This window comes from Centroberyx affinis, unplaced genomic scaffold (genome assembly GCF_046629955.1).
Source record: "Centroberyx affinis isolate AG114_WGS23_722 - 3 ecotype Tasmania unplaced genomic scaffold, CSIRO-AGI_Caff_v1 ptg000106l_1, whole genome shotgun sequence".
NCBI lineage: Eukaryota > Metazoa > Chordata > Actinopteri > Beryciformes > Berycidae > Centroberyx > Centroberyx affinis.
Genome location: NW_027278808.1, coordinates 71,369 through 94,452, shown reverse-complemented (window position 1 = coordinate 94,452; position 23,084 = coordinate 71,369). Strand labels below are relative to the sequence as shown.

At 40.1% G+C, this 23,084-nt stretch overlaps 1 protein-coding gene across 1 annotated transcript; it reads left to right on the top strand.

The window, feature by feature from the left end:
• The first annotated feature begins 4,841 nt into the window (after positions 1-4,841).
• On the top strand, positions 4,842-22,546 carry slc35e1 (solute carrier family 35 member E1). The gene is made up of 6 exons (XM_071524364.1): positions 4,842-5,169; positions 6,595-6,665; positions 11,224-11,361; positions 13,860-13,985; positions 15,310-15,555; positions 17,356-22,546. The coding sequence occupies exons 1-6, from the start codon at positions 4,842-4,844 to the stop codon at positions 17,557-17,559; spliced, it is 1,113 nt and encodes a 370-aa protein (XP_071380465.1). The 3' UTR covers positions 17,560-22,546.
• The last annotated feature ends 538 nt before the right edge of the window (positions 22,547-23,084 follow it).

Here is a 23,084-nt window from a genome sequence, read left to right as displayed (position 1 = left end):
AACTGTATGGAACGAGTTTACAGGAAGAGCACTGGCTCAGATACACGTCATTCTGGATTTGTATGGGAGAGAACATCACATCAAACTGTACGCTGGAATTTGGTATTTTACACTGCCTTGGTTATCAGTAAACACAGGCCTCATAAACTTCTCTGATTCGTCAGAGTCCGCTCACATACATCCAGTCCACCAAGCAGCATTTGTTAAATACGATTTCAACATTTAAAGGGGCATTAAGTAATCTGATGACTTTTATCGACTTCTATCAGCCATCAAGGAATTGCAGCAACACGGACAGATCTCCAGTGGCCTGTGATTGACACAAGACTAAGTCACATGTTTAACAATAGAATGATTAAGCTAGCAAAAGTGCAGTATCTACTTTCTCTGGGTTTTAAAAGTCAAAGGTAGGGTAGGGTTTAGATTTCATACCAACAAAAATGAAACCATTAAATACTAAACTATTCACTTCAGTATCAATATTACTTTTGTCAGCACAGGAGAAACTGAAGTCATTTTTTTTCAGTATCACTACTTGCACACTTACTGCTCTTTGCCTTTACAGGGTAGAATTATAGGCAAAATATCACCATGCAAAATACTGGGATAATGATGCTGCTTTGTCGTTTGCTTTTTAGCCTTCGTAGCTGAAATGAACGCTCGCTTCGAGCAACTGTCCTCCATTGTTGGAACAGTTGAAAATGCCAGTATGTTGGGGGGGGTTGGGAGTGCCTTGAAACTCCAGTGCGTGGGGAGTTTTTGTTTCAAAGTACAGGTCACCAAGTGAGTTTTGAAAGCCAGAGATCTCAGCACCTGGTGAAGTAATCATTGAGTCATTAGTATTGAACAAGAACCCTATCAACCCCCTCCGCAGATATATTATGGTCATTTTGTGCTATGAGGCAGTAGAAATCTTACTTATTGCTCCTTTAAAACCACTGTTCCCACTGTTCACTACCGCTTCTGCCCAGTGATGTTTGGTAGAAGGAATAACTGGCAAATCAGTTTTAAAAAGCTTGAATGTTATTGAAATCAGCACTGCATTGAATGCCGAAACGAGGAGCGGACCCTAAAGATTCAGGAAAATGTTCAGTGAGGTTTGGATGTTTGCCGGTGGGTAAAGTGACATTAAACTGCCAAATCTCACCGTGCGGTTTGAGGTGAGACTCTCTCACATGCAGAGACAGAAAGGCTTGTATCAGGCTGGAACAACACAAGCTGGCGATGATGAAGAGCTGCGGCTATCATGTATGAATTTATTTATCTTGACTTTGCATATTCTCTTCATTTTTGCGATTTTTACATACATGTTCAGACGACACTCAATCATTTCTGTCTGTTCCATTTCTTCAGCCTGTCATTTCTTCAGATTTGGTTCGAGGATACACACCAACCTATCTTACACAGGGAAACTGTCTCCAAAATGACACATTTTGATAATGTGAACTAACTGTTTTTGTTTTTTATTTTATACTTGCCTTTTCCTTTTCCTGTGTATTTAGGTTGTAAAATATGAATTGAAATGGCAAAGCAGATTATGCTACAACCTTGCATCTTTTTGTACTGTGAGGAAAAAAACTGAAAAATAAATTAACATGCTGGAAAATGTACTTAATACCATTCCTTTAGATATTGTTTGCCTTATGGAAACCTGTGTTTTCCCTAAAAACAGAGCCTTAGTGAATGTACAGAAATTAGCCTTTTGTGTTCAGGTGAATGCAGAAGAGAACATATTTGCTACTTAGTCCTTTTAAGTGGACATGTTGATATGTGTTAATAAAAAAATGCCGAAATTGTGATTGTTTTGTCTGCTTTCACTTTACATATGAATCCTCACACACGTCGGCTTGCTGCCTCTTTACATTTCCTCACGACAGATGAATTCCCTCTGCAGGATCTGTGCTTTTGGGCCGAACTCCTCTACATGCATGTGATGCTCAGCTGGATTAGTTTTCTTTTTTTATTCCCAATATATTCAGACTTCTTGGACACACTATTCCGGCTCTAATTAGTTTAGCTTGTAGCTTGTGTCTAGTCTTTTCAAACAAATGTTTTTCCTGCAGAAAGTCAGCTGATATGAAATCCTACGTATTTGAGAAGTTAAGAAAATTATTTCACATCAAAGCAGGGCTGGCTGTTATGGTTGAAATCAGTATCATGATAATCAAAAGGATTTTATTCAATATCTATATATATATATAATAATAAACTTTATTTATATAGCACCTTTCAAAACAATTGTTACAAAGTGATTTACAATAAATAAAAGCATGGAATAAAAACACTAGAAAAAAAACAAAGAATAGAAAGTAAACACAAATACATAAAATGAAATGAAAATCATTATAAAACATGGCTACAGCAACAAGATCAATGGAATAAAAGTAGAGCTAAGAGGATATGTTTCACCTATGCAAAATTACCTGTTAAATATCAAATTAATGTTCATCCCATTGAACTGAATGGTAATGTTAGGTGTGAACAAAACTGAAATTTTCAAATAATATTCCTTAAAATGTTTCATACCTCATTTTGTCAGAGTTTTTAGGCAAGGCAGCTTTATTTGTATAGCACATTTCATACACTGAGGCAAATCAAAGTGCTTTACAGAGTAATAAAAAATACAGTAAAGGTAAAAAAATGTACAATTAAAAAGTGCAAAAGTACAGATAAGTGATCCACAAGATAAAAGACTTAAAAAGTAAACTAGTGCAGTTCAAATGAAATGAAATCGAAAGATAAAAGAAAAGACAGTGCAAGAGGATTAGAAAAGTGAAAAGTGCATTAAAATCACATGTTAAAGAAAATAAAAAAGATATAAATAAATAAATATAACAGTGCAGAAGAGTGTTGCTGATGAGTGTTGTTGTTTTAAATAAAATTAGCTTCTTATCATCAGTTAAAACCGCAGCATTGTGCATCACGATATCCCAAAATCACCATATCATTACTATATGATTCCACTGAAAGACGATGAAAAATAATATTGAATAATCGCCCGGCCCTAAATCACAGATTGTGTAGGATTTGGCCAAAGTGTCTGAAATCAGCCGCTGTGCTGCCAGGTTTCCTGCTTGTCACTGAATTTGTGGAATATCGTCGAATTGTGAGCGGTGGATTTCAGACGAGGACGGTCAGGGAATATCAGGGAATCTTCACAGGAATATTTGAATGTATTTTCCAGCTTGTTCCACACATTTCACATAGAGAGTGTTGGGCTGAAAACCAACATTAACAATCCAAGAAAGAAAGAAAAGCTTTTAGCTCATAGGAGCGCTCCGACTTAGTTATGGAAAGTCGTGGAAAAGTCATGGGATTTTAAATCAGTGCCACAGTGGGAATCCTGAACTACTTTATCTCCATCTTTATCACATCACTGATTTGTAGCTGACCCACGCATATATGCAAATATACTGGGGAACAACAATTTTTTTATACATAATGGTAAAATTTGCATACTGTAGTGGAGAGCTGACCCACCCTGTTATTTGTGAACATGAGTTTACCCCTTTTTAGACTATAACAAAATTGTAAAACATACATTTAATAGTGCACATTATACTAAATATCAGACTGATACAAGTAAAATACAAATAGGATTCTAAGGGGGGAAATTTAAGCATAAATTAATGATTTTCGGAAAACGTAATTGTTTTTTATTAATGTAAATGGCCGACTGGAGGTTTACCGACTTTTTTATTTACCACTACATCGCTCAATGTATTAAATTAAATGTAGTTGTGATTAATATAGTTGTTGTTAATGGGCTGTTTATTAAAACCAGGATGTGACGACTGGAGTGCTGTAGCTGGATAGCGGAAGTGACGTACACCTGTTCTCCACGTCTCACTTTTTACAGCTGCGTCACGTTTGCTGGAGTTAGCTATAACGAGACCGGAAGTGGTTTGATACAGCCTTCAAAATAAAAGCGTAAAATTTGTTACTTGAAGAAAAATAAATGCCATCTATTAGGGTGTAAAGAGGAACAAGACTCGTGTTAGAATGCTCAGGTAATTTCCTGCAGGTTCTTCTTTAAATGCATTATTAGTTTTCACTTCTAACCTTGTATTCAGTGTTTTACAATAGCTACAACTACATTCAAATATGGACAGTGGAGTTTTAAGGTTATTATTCCTTTTGTCATTTGAGGCATAATTAAAAAAAGCAACTACCAACTATTTCACATATAAAGGAAAAGAAGGGAAATGCATTTGCTCCATTTTATTTATTTGCTTCTCAAAACTTCATTCAACCTTATATTTCCCTCCACTTTCATCTGTGAAGTACATAACATAACATTCCTTGTACTTCTTCATATGATGAAGCCAGATTGGGCCAGACATTTGGTTTGTGTTTACATCCAGACTATAGACCTTAAAAAAAGAGACAAAGATCCAGAATCTAGTTTCTGGCAGAGTATGGCCATTATAAATACAGTGAACATTCCTTCCTTTTTTTATTTTCTTTTTTTTAATAACAATAACACACTAAGTATTTTTCAGCTGTAATTTTCTGTTTTGTTACGCTGTTGATTGTAGATTATATATTTTTTTACAAAGTAGTTTCAACCACATTTTTCTGTGTGTCTTGAGGATAGCTGTGCTGTATTTAACTTCTCCCAATGTGAAGCAACTGGTAGCTTGTAAAACTAGACTTTCAAAGTAACTTCTTCAGGAGTGAATACTGAATGCATCATTCAATTTTGAAATACACATCCATACATGTTTTATTTTGAAAGTTATTACAGGAGGTTGTAAGTTTCATTGTAGCTAGCTTGACAGTTGCCACTTCAGCAGCGCTGCCCAGTGCCACCGCACACCGCCGGTGACTCGGAGCTGAAGATGGCTGCGGTGGACCGTCCCCCAGTCAGGGAAGGGATCCGGATCTTTTTCCTGTGTGTGTGCTGGTACACCGTCAGCTCGGGAGGCAACATCGTCAATAAAATAATCCTCAATGGATTCCCGTATCCGGTCACGGTCTCTCTTTTTCATATATTCTCAATCGTCGTCTTCCTCCCTCCGTTGTTGCGGGCATGGGGAGTCCCCAAAACAGAACTGCCCAGCAGATACTACCGCTGGTACATCCTCCCCTTAGCGTTCGGAAAATACTTTGCATCTGTATCGGCTCACTTCAGTATATGGAAAGTACCTGTTTCATATGCACACACCGGTAAGTAACGTGGGTTTGGGTTCATTTGAGTACAATTTGAGGCCAGCTGGAGCGCGTGAACCGGGGTAACTGATAGCTAATGTGTCTGTAATGCGCCAGCTGATGTTAGCTAGCTCGGCTAACGTTAACTAGCTAGCTTAGTTTTCCTGGTGAACTGCGTGTCAGCCACTATTTAATCTGATGGCATGTGCACATCGTAAACAGAGACATGCTTTGATGTGACTAATTCCCCTGGCGTGGACTTCAGTTAGCCTCCAGCTGGACAGCTTGTGACTCTTTTTAAGGATGAATTATAGTAACCGTTAGCTAGCTGCTAGCTTAACTAAGGCTAATGTTATGTCAGGGGGAGGGTCCGTGTCCCTAAACTTGTCCTTTAATGCTGCGGTTCCAAAACTTTTTCACGCTAAAGATTCAAAATAGATACACAGTACGGAGCCTCGTTTAATTTCCCCCAAGGAACCTCATGTGAGAAGATACTGGTTGCTGGATAGTAACGTTACTTGTTAAAGAATTTCATAACTTAATGCACGCAGTGGGTACAGGGAAACCTGTGAACAAAGTAGCCATCGTTCACATGTTGGGACCCCCTCAAGGCCCCCTGGTGGTCCCTGGACCCCAGTTTGGGAACCACTGCTAATGGTGCAAGCTGTCACATCAGTAAAACCATAACACATTAAAATCCTTACTAGACAAAACTTTGCGGCTTGTCCTCCTGTATGACAGGTTTTATCATCTTTTTTCACTAATTGCTATTTAACCTAAAGCCAGTCTGAGAATTTGAGCTTTGACTCATTGACTTGCTTTATAAGACATGAGAATGCCACTGTCAAGTAATGCTGTTGCATTGTTGCTGACACACACCCCGAGAAAAAAACCCAGTGGCATGCTGCTCAGCATTAAAGTGACGCAGTGCTTTACAGGTGTGTGTCGACCTGAGTGTTTGACAAGGGTGTGTGTCTGTCTCTGACGTGGATTACAACTGATTATTCCTTTATTCTATTTAAGCAGGAAGTTTCATTGAGATCAGACAATCAGCAAACAAAGACACATCAGAGGAAATGGTCATAGTCAACGTTAAGAAAATCACAGTTTAATTCCAATTTTTTCTAAAGAAACTGGATTCTAATTTTAAAGACTTTTGCAAATCGTTCCATTTATAAGGCGCACAGTATCGAAAACCATTTTTGCCACGCTCCGTGTTTACATGTGGAATATCTAAGTTTATGTAATCCTGAGACTTGGTTCCACAGTCCACTGGATTTAAACTTAAAACTACGGTTTCAGCTTCATTTTATACTTGGAACAAATTCAATCCCTTCACCCCTGCCCTCTGCTGTTCCTTGCCCATGGCATGCAGTCAAGAAAACAAACAGACTGTTGTACATTTCAAGCTGACGTTGTCCCTTTTCACCTCTCGTTCCACAGTCAAAGCCACAATGCCGATATGGGTTGTGCTGTTATCGAGAATTATCATGAGGGAGAAGCAAACGACGAAGGTGAGTAAGCTCAACGCAGCGAATAAGGCAGAAGACCTGCTGTGGTTTACCTGTTAGTGTTTGAGGCTGAGCGGCGGGGATGTGGCATAACGTGAGCCTGTGCTGCGTCTCGTGTTACTGCCGTCTGCAGGGCTTTTTGTTCTAAGGTGACCAGGTTCCCCTAGGGGAGGGCGATGGGCAGGGCAGGAAACTAGCTTTTATTTCCGCTGGCCGGCTACAATGGCTGGGAAACCCCCAAATTCACTTGCCTCTTCCAATATTTTACCAGCCAACTAGGTTTTTTGTTCATTTGTTCTGGTTCGAAGTAGGGATGCCGCGATCGATCGGCCAGCAATCGGAATCGGCCGATATTCAGTATAAATATGAGATCGGAGAATTACGATAATGCTTTATAGTCGCCGATTGCAAAAACCGATCGATGACGCAAAACACATGAGCCATTTCTCAGTGGACTTGGTGTCGTTGTCACATGCTAACTCACCTCAAAACACGTCGGCGGTGTGGATGTTAATTAAAAACCCAAATCTTCATGGACAACCAGTAACATCGCAGTCCGTCACGCCCGCTACTTCCCCTCATTTAATTCTCTGCTTATTTAATGCATCAATTCATCGCATGCCATGTGAACTGGACGACGGTCCAGACCCTAACAGCGGAGAGGCAACTGAGAAGTCTCATTTCTCTCTCTCTCTTAAGAACATTCACTCGTACAAAAACAAAGACTGAAACGGATATATATCTTCGGAGGGTGTCTCCATTTATTAAACTCGACTCAACAACACAGGCAAGTGGCAACAGTCTGAGTCTTGTGCTTCGGTTATCTCACTAAATCATGCTGCACTACCTAGAACGCACATGGTTTTGTTTACATAATGATCAAGTAAATATTGAGGTGGAAAAAAAGAAAATGTGGATACTTTTTAACCAGGACTCAATTTGATGGATGAAATGTATGTAGAATGGAAACTGTTAGACCTATAATACTGCTATACCAGCTGCTATAACAAAACAAAACAAATATCGGTATGGCCGATATGGCTCATAGACGATCAGCAGCAAAAAACGTTATCGGGGAATCTCTAGTTCGAAGCGCATTTTGCCATTCGCAGTGCATAGGGGAACTACGGTATGTGCGCTTTCAGCCACGTATAGCCCTGAGAGGGAAATCCAGTGTGCGCTCGTATACCAGGCAGTACGGTAGTCAAGTCAAACGAGCATCAGCTACCTGGAGGCTGCTGGCTGAACATCCACAGACCAGGAAGTATCTGCTGATTTTCTAACTGTCCTGGATAATTCAACGCAGGAATTACATATTTAGTTAGCCGATTCTCGTAGTTCCAACAATGCTGCTCCACCGCATCGCTTTGGGGTCAGCAGGTGGAGTTTTTAAAGTCAGCGTAGTTTCACTCACTCCAATAAACTCCTAGATAGTGTTAGTGTAATTGTTGGAATAGAAAAACACTCCACCTGTTAGCTGATTGACTGCCAATGTATCTCGTAGTGTAGGGAAATTCAGCAACCACAGCCAAAATGTGGCTGGCATTTATGCTGTGTTCCCTTCAAAGTTGGAAGTCGGAAAGTCACAGTTTTTAGGAATTGTTCGTTCCAGCAGTAGCAGCTCGGAAAAACCCAGGGGAGAAACATTAACAACTGCAATATTTTCTTTACCCGACGTAAAATCCTGTTCCCCATGCAGCAGCCAATGTCATGTCAATGATATTTTGCTCTAAAACGCTAGCGACTGTAACTGCAACTTTACATTTATATGTTTAATCATTTACCACACAGGCGTTTTGATAGATTTATGGTTATTCTGAAGTGTATTTTGAGGATTATAAACATGTTAAGAGTAATGCTGTGTAGCGTTTACAGTATATGCCGCCGTGTTGATGTTATGTCCGATAACTTTCTGGGAAAAGTGCTTGTTTCCTACTTGTAATTCCAACTTGTCCAGAATTTACATGAAACTGTTTCCACACACAAAAAGATGCCAGATGTCATAGATGCAAAAGTAATTTGAATTGCTAGAAGAAGAGAATCCATACAAGTGTGCTCTTCCTTTGCATTTTCCCTCGTTGGAAGTAGGGTTTTTCCGACATTCCGACATCTCTGGGTCACAGCATAATTTCCCGTCCTGGTGGGGCGACATTTTGAAGCCGAGGTTGGCTGAACATCGATCAGAAGCATATCTACTCTAACATCAACCCCAACTCTAACATCAGCCTGTCATGTTTAGTTAACAGTCTAGAGTTTACTGAGCAGCCGCGCTCGGCCAAGAGAGAGAGGAGAGAAGTTAGTCTGTTAGTGACGTGTCACTGTCTGTGTAGAGATCCTGTGTGAGGAGCAGCAGACAGAGAAATGTTGTCAGAAATCTATTGGAATATCTGATCGAATAACTAAATATGAAATGAACAGGGAATTTATCAGAAGGAGTAAGAAGTAAGTCAAGTTCATGTTTACTGCACTTTAGACTCAAATTGGTGCGCGCACATAGTCCAGAATTTACATGAAACTGTTTCCACACACAAAAAGATGCCAGATGTCATAAATGCAAAAGTAATGATTTGAATTGCTACACGAAGAGAATGCATACAAGTGTGCTCTACCCTCTTTTAATGTTTTTGCTAGTCTACAATTGCAGAAAGCCTTAGGACACCTGAAATGGGACAGAAATCTAGGACTATGCTAAAATAGGCAGGACTCCTCTTAAATGTGAGAGAATACAACCAGCCAGACAAAAGTATATTAGGTTGGTAAAGTAGTGCAAGTGTTTGTTGACTTTTGGGAGGCACCAGCCTGTATCAGCCGCTGGACGAAAGTCATTTTTTTTATCCTGCCTGTGTTGAACAAGTTACAATTACAATTTCCCATTCGGCAGACGCTTTTATCCAAAGCAACGTACACATGAGATTTTTATACAACACAAGCAAGGATCTATTTAGGAGAGAACAACAAGAGTAAGTCATAAAGCTAAGATCTGGTCCAACAGGACATAGGTGCTACGAGGCAGGTAAAGATTTTTTCTTGGATTACACAATCCATCAGGTGAGAAGTTGTTCACTAAAGATCTGGGTCTTTAGCCTGTTGTGGCCTGGAGCTGCTCAGCTTCCTCGTCTTACATCCTGTTAAGACTGTTTAATCATCAACCAACAAGTCGGCCCACAGGGATCTGCTTTAACTTTTCTACACTTGAAGAGAGTCTCATTCCAAAATGGGATATCTGCCATTTGAAAAACATGACATCTACTCTGATAAATTCATTTTATCAAAGTAGGTGGCTGGCATGAAAGTAAAACTCATTACTGCATATTATTAAAATTATTAACTATCTTAATCCCTTTACTTACAAAATGGTAACTTTTTGGCGAATGCAATCATTTCTGTTTTAAATATCAAGCAATAAACATCAGGTAACTGTTTTTCTTTCCAAAAGAGACAAATAAAAGCTTTCACTTTAACTGTGGCTGCACTCCACTGAGCCAAGCTTTACTGCACTTTTCTTATCCTGTAGTTGAAGAGACAGTTTCAAGACCTAATTTAGATGACTAATGACTTTTTGTTTCACATTGTTGTAAAAAGGAGGATGTAGTAATGGATGTGGTTTTTCTCCATGTACAAGAAATGCTCAACTGTAAAAACTCTCACTCTGTTGCCTCACTGGCATTGAGCCTAACCAAATATGCTTTGCTCACACCTCTATCTAAACAAGGCCAACACATTTTCTGGCTAAATCCACTGGTTCTTAACCTGTTTTTCTTCAGGCCTTAGCTCAAGTCTGATACCCCCCTTCTTGTTGTATTTTTATTTTATTACTGACTTCCATAACCTTCCATCAGTGCAATCAGTCACGTTTCCAACAGAGATCCATGTCCATATTCTACAAATAAGAGACCTATTTCTTAAATAAAAGAGACCTGTTCACTACATTTCTACTTTTAAATTTGATCTATACTACTTTGGGGTCTTTCCCCTCCTTCCACCATCTGCTGCCAGAAACTCTGAAAGCTTTAGCTCCGTTTGCTCCGGTTTGCTCTGGAAGAACAGAACCTCTTCCTGTTTTGTGCCGTAAAGCGATCCAGCAGATTTCCCTCCAGATCCACCAGGTGGAGAAACAATGGAGGATGCAGAGTAGAGACTGATGGAGGCTGACAGGCTGACCACTGATGGTCTCCTTTGTTTACAGAAATTATACATATGTCTCGAAATTAACATGGTATTAATTTATTGATGTTGAAATGACACATGTTGCACCTTAATTACTGGACTTGAGGTGGCACCAAAAAAATAGTGGATTGCAACAGGCGGCTCATTTTGTCCTGGGCTCATTTTAATATAATTACTTTGCCTCTGACATCCTCTGAGCGTCCTCACGGCGGTCCAGGACCACAGGTTGGAAGCTGCCTAAAGCAAGAAATTGGTATTCTGGTGCTTTGCTGCACCGGTGTGTGCACTAGATTTAAACTGCTTAACTTGGAGACGTTATTTGTCTTGTGGCTGCTGCTCCTGCTGCTCCTGCTGCTGACTTTGTCCTACTTTCCCTCTGCGCTCCTTGCTGTAGGTGTACATATCTCTCATCCCCATCATCGGAGGCGTGCTGCTGGCCACGGTGACCGAGCTGTCCTTCGACGTCCTGGGCCTGATCAGCGCTCTGGCCGCCACGCTCTGCTTCTCTCTGCAGAACATCTTCTCCAAAAAGGTAAGCACCGGTACGAGTCACATGATCTCAACACCAAAGATCTGTGTGGTAACTGTATGAGGGGCTGCTTATTGGTTTAATGTGTGGAATATGGCATTAACACTGCCAAGGTTAAGGGTGCAATTCCCACTGAGGCCATTGATCCTAAAAAACAGGGTTCCTACGCAGGTCTGGAAAGTCTGGAAAAGTATTAAAAATGAAGTTGATCATTTCCAGGTCTTGAATAGTTTGGGAATTTGAAAAAATGTCTGGAAAAGTATGGAAAATGTTGCGGTTCAGGTCCGATACACACATAATTCTAGCTTTTATGTTGTTGTAGAGCCACTTTGAGTCCACAGTTTTTGTTGATGTGCAGAATAATGTTCAGATAGAGGGACGCTCTTATTACCCAGCCGCTGTCAGCATGCATTATATCAAATACTGACCAAAATCAAATCCAGTCAAGAACATAGGGTCTGGGGAAAAATATGGAATTTTAAAATGGAAACCGTGTAGGAACCCTGCCAATCATCTCACATATTCTGATATTTGTCGCTGTGAAGAACAATCTTTATCTATACAGTGATGTGACCTAGTTAGCAGGGGCAAGATGTCTATCTGCGTAAATCATATTGAACACCAGACAAAATCTTCAAAACAAATCAAGGTCTGGAAAAAGTATGGAATTTTTTAATTGAAAATCTGTAGGAACCCTGGTAGAATTTGGCATTAACACTGCCAAGGTTAAAGGGTGCGATTCCCACTGAGGCCATTGATCCTAAAAAAGGTATTCACTTATGTTATTATAAGGCATTTTAGATAAAAGCATCCATGTGAAACTTAATTTAATATGGATATTACCTGTGAGAAACAGTAGGATCGCGCCTGATGGGAAGCTTTAGTGGGACTCGGCTCCAGACATGTTTCAAATGCACCTCGTCTGTTCCCATGGTAACATACCTGTACTGTTAATGGGTTTGTGTTGCGACCCCTGTCCTACTTTTCACTGATTATGAGATGCTTCCCTCCACTCCACTAATGTTTGTGCTGGGGATTTTTTTTTTTTTTGCTCTGAAATTAGTTTATTTGTGCAGCGAAAAAGCATGTGGGTGAAGTGGTGAAGCACGGGGATGAAATACAAATCTATAAAGAAGAGAAACCTGATCTGAAATTGACGTCCCAATTTGTGGGATTGTTTATGAAAACGCAAGAGAAGAAATTACTGATGTTATGAAGCGAGTTGGACTCTGTCATCTGTATATTATCTCCATTATATTTTCTGACACTGAGTTTAAAGTATCTCGTCTCAGAAAATGTCTCTCCTTTAAGATACAATCCTAAATTTATTCGACCATTCAAATTGTATATTCGTTGTATACGTGTATTTTCGCTCATGGTCTTTGAAGAATTTGACTTGTAGATGAAAAATACGTTTTGGAACTTTGTAATCCACCATAACTCAGGTGTATTATTACAGGTGTATTTTATAAACGCTTACAAATCTAAACACAGCCTCAAAATACCTGTAAAACTCATGTTTTACTGCCAGTCCATGTGTAGTAGAGGCCAGACAATATGTTTTGGAGTGGAAGAAATATCTTGAGTGTATTTAATCACCGTGTACACAAAGCCAAGTGGCGCTCTGGTATTTCAACAGAGGGCGCCACACTCTGTAATCAGAGAATGGGGCTTTAAGGGGCCTTGAAGTGACTTTTTAGGTTCATAGAGATGGATTGTTGCTATTTTTAAAGAGGCAGGGTGTAATGAAGCTGTGTACTCTGTCTCCAAAATTAACTTTTTGGCTCATCTGCCAAGAGCTGGCAAATTAAAAACAATTAACCTGCCAAGATTTTTACCTCTCAAAATAATCACTGTCTCGAATCAGGTTCTGTGCGTTCATTTAAAACTTGCTCACTCACTTGTACAATGCATCGAGTTTGTAATTCAGTCAGTAAGAGCAACAGAATACAAATTACAAGAGAGCATTTTTAAGTATTAACCATTCAAGTAAGAACATTTAATTTTGATATTAATCTTTAAAGTAATGTCAGGCTAGTTATCCATCCAGACCGCGGAGAAAGAGAAGGTCAGTAAGAGCAACAGAATACAAATTACAAGAGAGCATTTTTAAGTATTAACCATTCAAGTAAGAGCATTTCATTTTGATATTAATCTTCAAGTGATGTCAGGCTAGTTATCCATCCAGACCGCAGAGAAAGAAAAGGTTAGATGCCACCGCTTTGTGTAGATCCAGCATAACAGGCAGCCAATCAGAAGCCTGTTTGATACAGAACCATTGTTTTGCGTTGATTTGATTGGCTCACGTTTGGAGGGCGTGTTCGGTGGCCAGTGGGGACAAAGTTTGAAAACAGGCAAAGACCCAAGGACTGTTTTTGTCATAAAAAGTTAGCGGCCAGTGTGGCGAGCGGCCCTCATATTGATTTATCCACCGAAGACAAATGTTACCTGCATTTGGCGGTTGGCAGGTGTTAATTCCGGACCCTGCTTGTTCTTTAAAGGTGTTGCGGGACACGCGGGTTCACCACCTGAGGCTGCTCAACATCCTGGGCTTCAACGCTGTGATCTTCATGGTGCCCACCTGGGTTCTGGTGGATCTGTCGGTGTTTCTGGTGGACGGAGACCTGGTGAGTAGCAGGAAGAGAGATTTTTAAGGGAGCCAGACATTGGTGCAAACTGTTCATCATCAGGCTGTAAACAACCAATCACGCCAATTCACGCTTCCTTGTTTCCCCAGTGATGTGATTTTGTTTCATGAAAAATAGTTCCACCTGAAAAGTGCAAAATGGATGAGATGTTGTTTCCAGGCATGCAGAGCTTCCAAGTTCTCCAGAAACTTTTAGTTGAAACACTACAGGAGTAAGCAATGCTTGGACAATGGTTAAGCTCTGCAGTAAATTTATTCTGTGATTTATTCTGAGTTTTATTCTGTTTATTTTCTATTAATGACACGTAATTATTGCTTGCTAAAATAGATATAAATAATAAGACATTGTCAAAAAATCGAATTACGATTATCTGTCAGATTATTGTAATTGTGATTTAAACTGCGATTCATATCATGTCATACATTTTTTTAGAACTTTAAAATTGTCTAAAGAAAAGTAATTTTGTTTAAAAAAAAATAGATGTCAGTGTGCAGAATTTACTGAGTTTGAGTCTGATGAAAGGTTTTTACCAATGTTGTATTTGATTCATGGACCAAAGATTACCTGCAGCTCTAAAACACCTTGTTCAGAAATCCATTTTGGACGCTCCTCTCTCTCTTAAGCAATTAACTGCAGCCTCTGCAATTTGGAAATGGCAGAAGTTCATATTGCGATTTCAGTTTTTTAAATTTAGATTAATTGTTCAGCTCCACAAAGCAGTGAAAAACACATGATGTGCCTGTTCAAAGTAGGGCTGAACAATTAATCGAAATTGTATCGAAATCGCAATATGGCCTACTGCAATTTTCAAATCGCAGGAGGCGCAATATTTGTTAAAGGCCAAATGTGTGTCAAAATACCATTTTAAATTAAATATTGTGGTGCTGCAGAGATGTCCTGGCCTACACATCATATTCTACAGACTTAAGAAAACATCTTTGTTTGGTACAGATCCCCGCAAAAATCACACCATAATCATTTTAATACGTTTTTCAATGAAAATGATAATAATAATGTAAAAATGATCATTCCCTCTAATATCGCAAATCATATCGCAATTGCAATATCAGTCAAAATAATCGCAATTAGATATTTTTTCAAAATCGTTCAGCCCTACTTCAAAGCACTACATAGATGCAATCGGAGCTTCTGGCCCCGCCCACAGTCTGTCAGAATAGAGCGACACATCGACCAAGTTGTTCGCAGTGTGAATGTAGGATTTAGCAGACAAACTTTCCCGCCACGTTCAATATTTCTTGTGGCTGGTGGTGAACGTTTCCTCACTGTGTGTCCTTGCTGCCAGTCGGACGTGTCTAGCTGGAGCGGCACCTTCCTCCTGCTGCTGGTCAGCGGCTTCTGCAACTTCGCTCAGAACGTCATCGCCTTCAGCGTGCTCAACCTGGTCAGCCCGCTCAGCTACGCCGTGGCCAACGCCACCAAGAGGATCATGGTCATCAGCATCTCGCTGCTGATGCTGCGCAACCCCGTCACCTCCACCAACGTCCTGGGCATGATGACGGCCATCGTCGGGGTCTTCCTCTACAACAAGGTGAGTTATCCTGACCTGCTGGGTGTGAGGAGGGCAGGGAGGGAGGGAGGGAGGGATGGAGGGAGGAGTACAGGAGGGAAGGGCAGACAAAGATGGAGAATTTAGATGGAGAGAAGGGGAAATGTTGGAGGTGGAAGGTAAAAGAGATGAATGAAGAGCAAGGTTCCTACACAGGTCTGGAAAGTCTGGAAAAGTATTAAAAATGAATTTGATCATTTCCAGGTCTTGAATAGTTTGGGAATTTGAAAAAATGTCTGGAAAAGTATGGAAAATGTTGCGGTTCATGTCCGATACACACATAATTCTAGCTTTTATGTTGTTGTAGACCCAATTTGAGTCCACAGTTTTTGTTGATGTGAAGAATAATGTTCAGATAGAGGGACGCTCTTATTACCCAGCCGCTGTCAGCATGCATTATATCAAATACCCACCAAAATCAAATCCAGTCAAGAACATAGGGTCTGGGAAAAATATGGAATTTTAAAATGGAAACCGTGTAGGAACCCTGCCAATCATCTCACATATTCTGATATTTGTCACTGTGAAGAACAATCTTCATCTATACAGTGATATGACCTAGTTAGCAGGGGCAAGATGTCTATCTGCGTAAATCATATTGAACACCAGACAAAATCTTCAAAACAAATCAAGGTCTGGAAAAAGTATGGAATTTTTTTAATTGAAAATGTGTAGGAACCCTGGCAGAGAGACTTGTTCCTTTTAGCGGGAAACTCATCTTTTCAACGCTGCCCCTCGTTAGGGTTCATAGTTCAGGGTCGGTCAGAAGGATTCAGTGTCTTGCTTCACAACAGGTCTACAGGCCAGACAACGATAGACATGGAGGACTGAATTTGGGATGCTCAGGTTACAGGACAGTCTCCAAACACTAGGTCACCCTGCAGTTTATTCTATTAAATCAGACCGTTGTGGCCATCCATGTGTGTGTGTGTGTGTGTGTGTGTGTGTAAGGATGCACTCAGACTGTTCTGTTGTGCTGCCTCCCACATTTTGTGCTGATACTTTTAAAAAAAGCATGTCATGCAATATGCACTTTGTTTCCATAGCGACCAGCTGCCACTATCAGCAAATGGTACTGATGTCCAGTTGTCACACACTCCACAGCACAGCCACTGTGCCCCGTACTGAGTCTTTATGATCTCTGTCACAACTATGAACAACTTCTACTAGGACTTTCTTCATTTTAGGCCTGCAACTAACGATTATTTTCATCGTCGATTCATCTGTTGTTTATTTTCTCGATTAATCGATTAGTTGTTTGGTCTATAAAATATCAGAAAATGGTGAAAAATGTGGATCAGTGTTTCCCAAAGCCCAAGATGACGTCCTCAAATGTCTTGTTTTGTCCACAACCCAAAGATATTCAGTTTACTGTCATAGAGGAGTAAAGAAACCAGAAAATATTCACATTTAAGAAGCTGGAATCAGAGAATTTTGACTTACTGTTATTAAAAAATTACTCAAACCGATTAATCGATTATCAAAATAGTTGGCGATTAATTTAATAGTTGACAACTAATCGATTAATTGTTGCAGCTCTAGTCCATTTTGTTTCCCTTCATCCGGTTTCCTTGTTGTAAAGCTGCCTATGTACTGTGAAAGTTGAACTTTTCTCAGCTTTATAAAGCGATTCACTCCTTCATGCCTAAACAAAACACGGCTTCTCTCCATTGACTTTCGTGTAAAATAAGCGCTGGCGGTTTGAAAACCGTGAACCCACCCTAACGTGTTCAACTTCCACGCTGTCTTCTAAACGCATCCGCCCCTCTCCTCTGCCCACAGGCCAAGTACGACGCCAACAAGGAGAAGAAGCTGCTGCCCAGCACCAAGCAGGACCTGGTCTCCTTCGACGGCCCGGGGCTGGAGAAGCTCCAGGCCAACGGCTCAGTGCCTTTCTCCCACAACAACGTGCTGACCGACCACTTCCAGTACAGCCGGCAGGCCTACACGACGAACTACAACGCCAACCACCAGTATGTGGTCTAGGAGTCTCCGCCCACGCACCCCCCCCTCCCCTCCCCCCCTCCCCACCCGGGGGACCTGTCAGACATTACTGTATGTGGCCTCCCTCCCGGCAGCGGGTCTTTAGAGCCACGCTCCAAACCAGAGACTGAAGGCAAGTGCTGTTTGTTAAGGAGGGGAATGATGAGTCAGTCGTGAAAGAGCCGGTGTCTTCTCCCACGCCCCGCCTCCGCTAAACGTCGCTTTCTAACAGCTCTGCCGCATATCATTGTTTATTTATTACTTTGGTACTGACTGTATGGGACGGTCTGAGCCAAAACAAAACGTGCATCAGCCGTTTTCAGGCATCACGGTGATGGATTAAGCCATGTAATCTAAACGCAGCTATTGTCACATTTATGATGGGGGGGGGGATTTGGGGGGATTGAATGAAATGGCGTGCACCTTACCGTCTGGAAACGTCTGACTCACTTTTGTTTTCACAGCCAGCCAGAACTCTTTGGGGGTATTTTGTTTACGTTCAGAGGAAAGGATGTCAGCTGTAATTATTTACTGCGAGCGCTCACGTGTGGAGAGAGGAGTCGAGAGCAGTTCATTTTCTAATCAACAAAGCTTAGAGGGAAGCCTTGATATTTGGATTTTACTGAACACATATCAGTTTTAGGTAAGTCATATTTCTTCAATAGGCACTTGTCACAGTGTAGGGAGCAAGGTTGTACATTTATCCTCCACCTTTCCTGAAAACGGCTTGTTTAAATTGTTGCAATGTTGTCAAATGGGTAGCGCTAGTCACAAGCTAATGTGTTAGCAAATTGCTAACAATGCTGAAAGATTGCCGTTTCAGGCAGTCTTTAACATAACAGAAAAAAGGTCAACTTGGGAATTTGTTGTGTTGGTAAATTTGTTCTGGTGGCTTTTAAATTTGTTGATTCCATCAAATTTGTGTTATTCTAAATTTATTGATTTTTGACAGCTTTTTTTCAAAGTTTATGGAGGAATCTGAATACGAATTTAACTGCTAAAAATTCACTGCAACTCGTGAAATTTCTGCGTTCACTTGCCAATGTGGCCGCTCAAAACTTGATTTACCACCCTGATGCTGGTGCAGAAAGTTTCTCCATAAAGTGCCTGGTGAAGAAAAATGACACCAAAATTCAAAACGTCAGATCCGTTGGCGTTCATCGCGTCCCTCAAGAGGCCGCCGCTTGCATCTGATAAACTTACCGCTCTTACTGATTGGGGAAAGTATCCATTATATCAATTGACTGAATTTTCAGTCAGACTTGTTATCAGCGAGTGTCTTTAACTGCCGCATTCATGAAAATGCTTTTTAGAAACACTAACACAGGAAGGCTCCATGTGTTCGAGCCAAGGCAGTGAGACTCCTTCTGTTATCCAGAACAGTCAGTGACCTGCAGAAACCTCTGACTCTGAAGCTTTGAGCAAGGAAACAAAGAAAAGTTTGTTTTCTTTTACTATCATGGAGTCTAAATGTAAAAAAAAATGAAGTTCACCAAAATAAAGCAGAAACAACATCCTTGTAATATGCAACCGGACATCTGCATAGTGTAAGGACGCTCTTTGTTCCATTTCTTGTGGAGTCTAACAATGGAAAATGTGTGTGACAGTGAAGGGGAGAGATGTTAAAATGGATTAAGTTATGAGTTTGGAGTTGGAGTATTAACTTAAACAATTCTTAGATTTTTTTTTTGGCAATAATTGTCAGACTATTTCATGACTAACTGGTCTGCACAGCTTCAGCCTCCAGGACAGAGGGGGATATTCCTCCTGTCAGGTGACCTCAGGCCGTTACAGTGAGCCACAGCTGCTCCGCCGTCGACTCGACCCGCGACACGCCTGCACATCATGAAACGACTGAATTAGTTATGCAGATTACTGTGACTGTCTTTCACGTGGCTTTGTTCAGTCCTGGTGTTCAACTTAAAGTCTAGAGACGCGGTAAGGTTTGCGTTATTGTAACATTGGTATCAACTGGCATGTATGAAATCAGTGGTACGGTTTGTGCAATTAAAGATTCAATTGTAATTTCAGGAGGACTAGAGGCTTGATTATAATTGATTATAATGTTAACAAAATTGGTAATCATAAGAGTTACCACAGACTGCTGTATTGATCTCTTCCCTGTCCAAAATGTATTAATAACAAGCCTGTTACACTGCTTGAAGAATTACTATGATGCAAACTCAGCATCTCCATATCACACTGCAGCAATATCAAGTTCAATTCAGGTTTCAAACTACATTTTGTGCTATCTGTGTTTATATAAAATTGTTTTAACACGTTTCGTTTGTGTGATCCAAACTTACCTTTCTGGCTCACCTGCCAAGAGCTGATAAAGTAAAAAAATAATTAGCGGCCAAGAACGACAAATACACAGTTTTCATAGAAATATTTAATTTCACCCTGCCCGTTTTCACTGCTGTTTCATGCGAAACATTCAAGAGACGACAGCAGATTTTAGATGTTTAGATTCAAACTTACTAACTCCTACACTGTATATCGAGATTGTAATTTGACATGAAGTGCAATAGAATTCAACTTAATATATCAAAAACTGTATATTATCAAGGCATTCAAATGTCATCTCCACAGGTTAGTGTGGTGGGTGAACCTTATTGTTTTATCCAACAGAGACAATTTTTACTGACACTCGGCAGATGTTAATTTTGGGTCTGTTAGACATTTGAGAAGGTGTGGGTGAGCGAGAGAGAGGAGAGAGCGGTTATCCTCTACAAATTAGGCTTTTTATAGTCTACTAAATTATGTTCGCCTAGTCTGTCTGGCAAATTCAAACACTGTCATGGTGTTTGGTTCTGGAGACTCGCACCACAATAATCCAGTAAGGTGTCTGGTGTCGCTATGGGCCCGGCTTCTCAGAAAACCAAGAAAAACACGCACATCCAAACGATAAGTGCTGGATCAAAGAAAATATACAACAAAAAAACCCACACACAAAGATGCTCCTGTATGAAAATTTTTATAAAGGCGTAGTTTTCATCTGACTGAGGAAGAGCTGTAGAAGCATCTGGGATCTTCTGTTTACTCCGTTCTGAGGAAGTCAAACCTGCTCTGCTGTTCTCCGGCTGTAAGCAGGGAGGGAAACGACCAGCAGCCAGATCTGAAACTGTGGCTGCTCAGTCAGTCCACACTACCAGGCAGTTTGCCAGGTAACCAAACAGTAAGATCCTATTCCAAAAATGTAATTGGCTGGTAAAATTCTGCAAGCAGGTGGTGCGTTTTGCAGCCTGGCTTGAGGACATTTTATGAAATGAGCATCATTTCCTGACCTGGATGCATGCACGAAAAAAGGTTTTTCTTTAACCATGACCCAAAACCACAACCCTAACCTTAACCAAATTGTTTTACTTGCCTAAACTTAACTGTTAGCCGAATTTCACAACTGCAGAGTGATGTGATAAGAAACGGCAATCTGGTTTTCAGAGGTAACAGACCTCAGAATGCGTTCATTGGCCAATCAGAATTGAGTATTCATCCGTGTAAAAATGTCACATAAACCTCGTCGTGATATTCACATTATTCGTGACCACAACATGTAATCTGCGTGGGGCTGGGCGATAGGGTTGAAATCAATATCATGATAATCATAAGGATTTTTCTCGATATCAATATATATCACGATATGGTGCATGTATGCAAAATCACGTTAAATAGTCAAATGAATGTTCATCTCATTGAACTGAATGGTGATGTTAGGTGTGATGTCAAACTAAACAGAAATATTCAAATAATATTCCTACCATAACCTCATTTTATCAGAGTTTTTAAGTAAAGTTTGCTTGTCATCATCAATTCAGACAGCAGAAATGTGTGTCACGATATCAAAATATCTTCATATCATCACAATATGATTCCACTGAAAGACGATAAACGATAATATTGAATTATCACCCAGCCCTAAATCTGCGTTTCACAGTTCATGCTCATTTCACAAAATTTTGTGAGATTGTGTTGTAATTTTGGGACACAGCAGCAGCTGCCGGTGGCCTGAAGTTGATTTGCTCCCTGATAGCAGCGATTTCAGCTGCTGGTCCTGAACTGAAAGGATTTTTAATTTTTTTTATTTTATTGTATTCGGATTGGGATTATTTGGATGAATTTGATGATAATTTGGACAAATGATTTGGATAAATTTGGTTGTCAGGAATGCCAGATAGCCTGGCACCATTGTAATTGTCTTTCTTTGCTTTTCTTTGATTTTTTTGTTAACATATCTGGTCGATCTTATACGGCTGTGGAATTTCATCAAGAGAAATTTCAACTGTATTGTTTTATGAATGAACCTGGTCTTATGCAGGGAGATATTTTTTGACCTATATAAGGCTTTAATAGTACAAGGAAGTCACATTTTAGTTTGATTTATCACACTGGCCAGTACCGCCATTAGTATCTTTTTTCTTTTTTGTTCTTTTTTTTTTTTTTTTTTTTTTTCTTCCTGTCTGTCTGTTGTTCATGTCCTTCCTCATGTTGCCAAATGAAAAAAGAAGAGTTTAATCTTCCTGTCGCTAGTGCAACACAGGATGGAGGCCTTGTTTGCGGTAGCAGAGAGATGAAATCTGACACGAGTTGCATTTTTGTTTTCGATATCATGCTGGGTATTTGGTTTGTGTACAGTAAGCTAACTGGCTGCACTCTGAATTTAGAAACTCTCAAGTCTTGACAGATTTGGGATGTTGGCTTTCAGCTGTAAAGCCCTTGAATGGAAATACTGGAATGTAAATGTTGACGAGTGGGAAGGGGAGGGGGGGGGGTTACTTTGTAAAAGTTGTACAAATTCAATTATTTTGTGTGTGTTAAAAGGATCTTGAGAGACAGAATTTTTACTGAACCAATGTTTATAGATTTTTATTTATGGTGTCAAGGTACAAAAACGTTGTACAGAGGTGCAGCCATGCACAGTCTTGTCTGCTTATGTTTAGTAAACGCTATTTTTAAATGTCGGGAAAGAATAAATGCATTGTGGAATACTGAATATGTTGAGCTGCTTTTGTTTTGATGCTTCTAAAAAAAAAAGAAAACCATCTAAGAATAGACTAAGTAAAGGTTGTTTTGATTAGGCAATAATTAGAGGCAGATGGGATATTGGGAAATTTCACAAGCAAGTATTTTTAATCTCACTATTATTGTCCTAAGGGTAAAAAGTCTTCCACAGGGTTCCCACAGGCCTTGAAAATCCTTGAAAGTTTGTGGATTTGAGAAAAATTAAGTAAGGCCTTTTTAAAAGTTCTTGAAAATGAGCAATTGGCCTTTTAAATGAAAATATTGCACCCAAATTCATAATTCCTCACGCTGTCCTGGGATCAGTTCACATCAGTTCACATCTTGAGGAAAACCCTTCGATGGAGATCTGTGTTGATATAGCCGGAGTTTTAAAGTTCTCGACTTGACAAGATTTTGAGTCCTCACCAAACAATACCTTGAAAATCATTAAAAAGTCTTTTGAATTTGATGTACAAGTGAGTGTGGGATCCTGCTAACATCTTTTAGTGTTTAAGAAGATTTGATCAGGG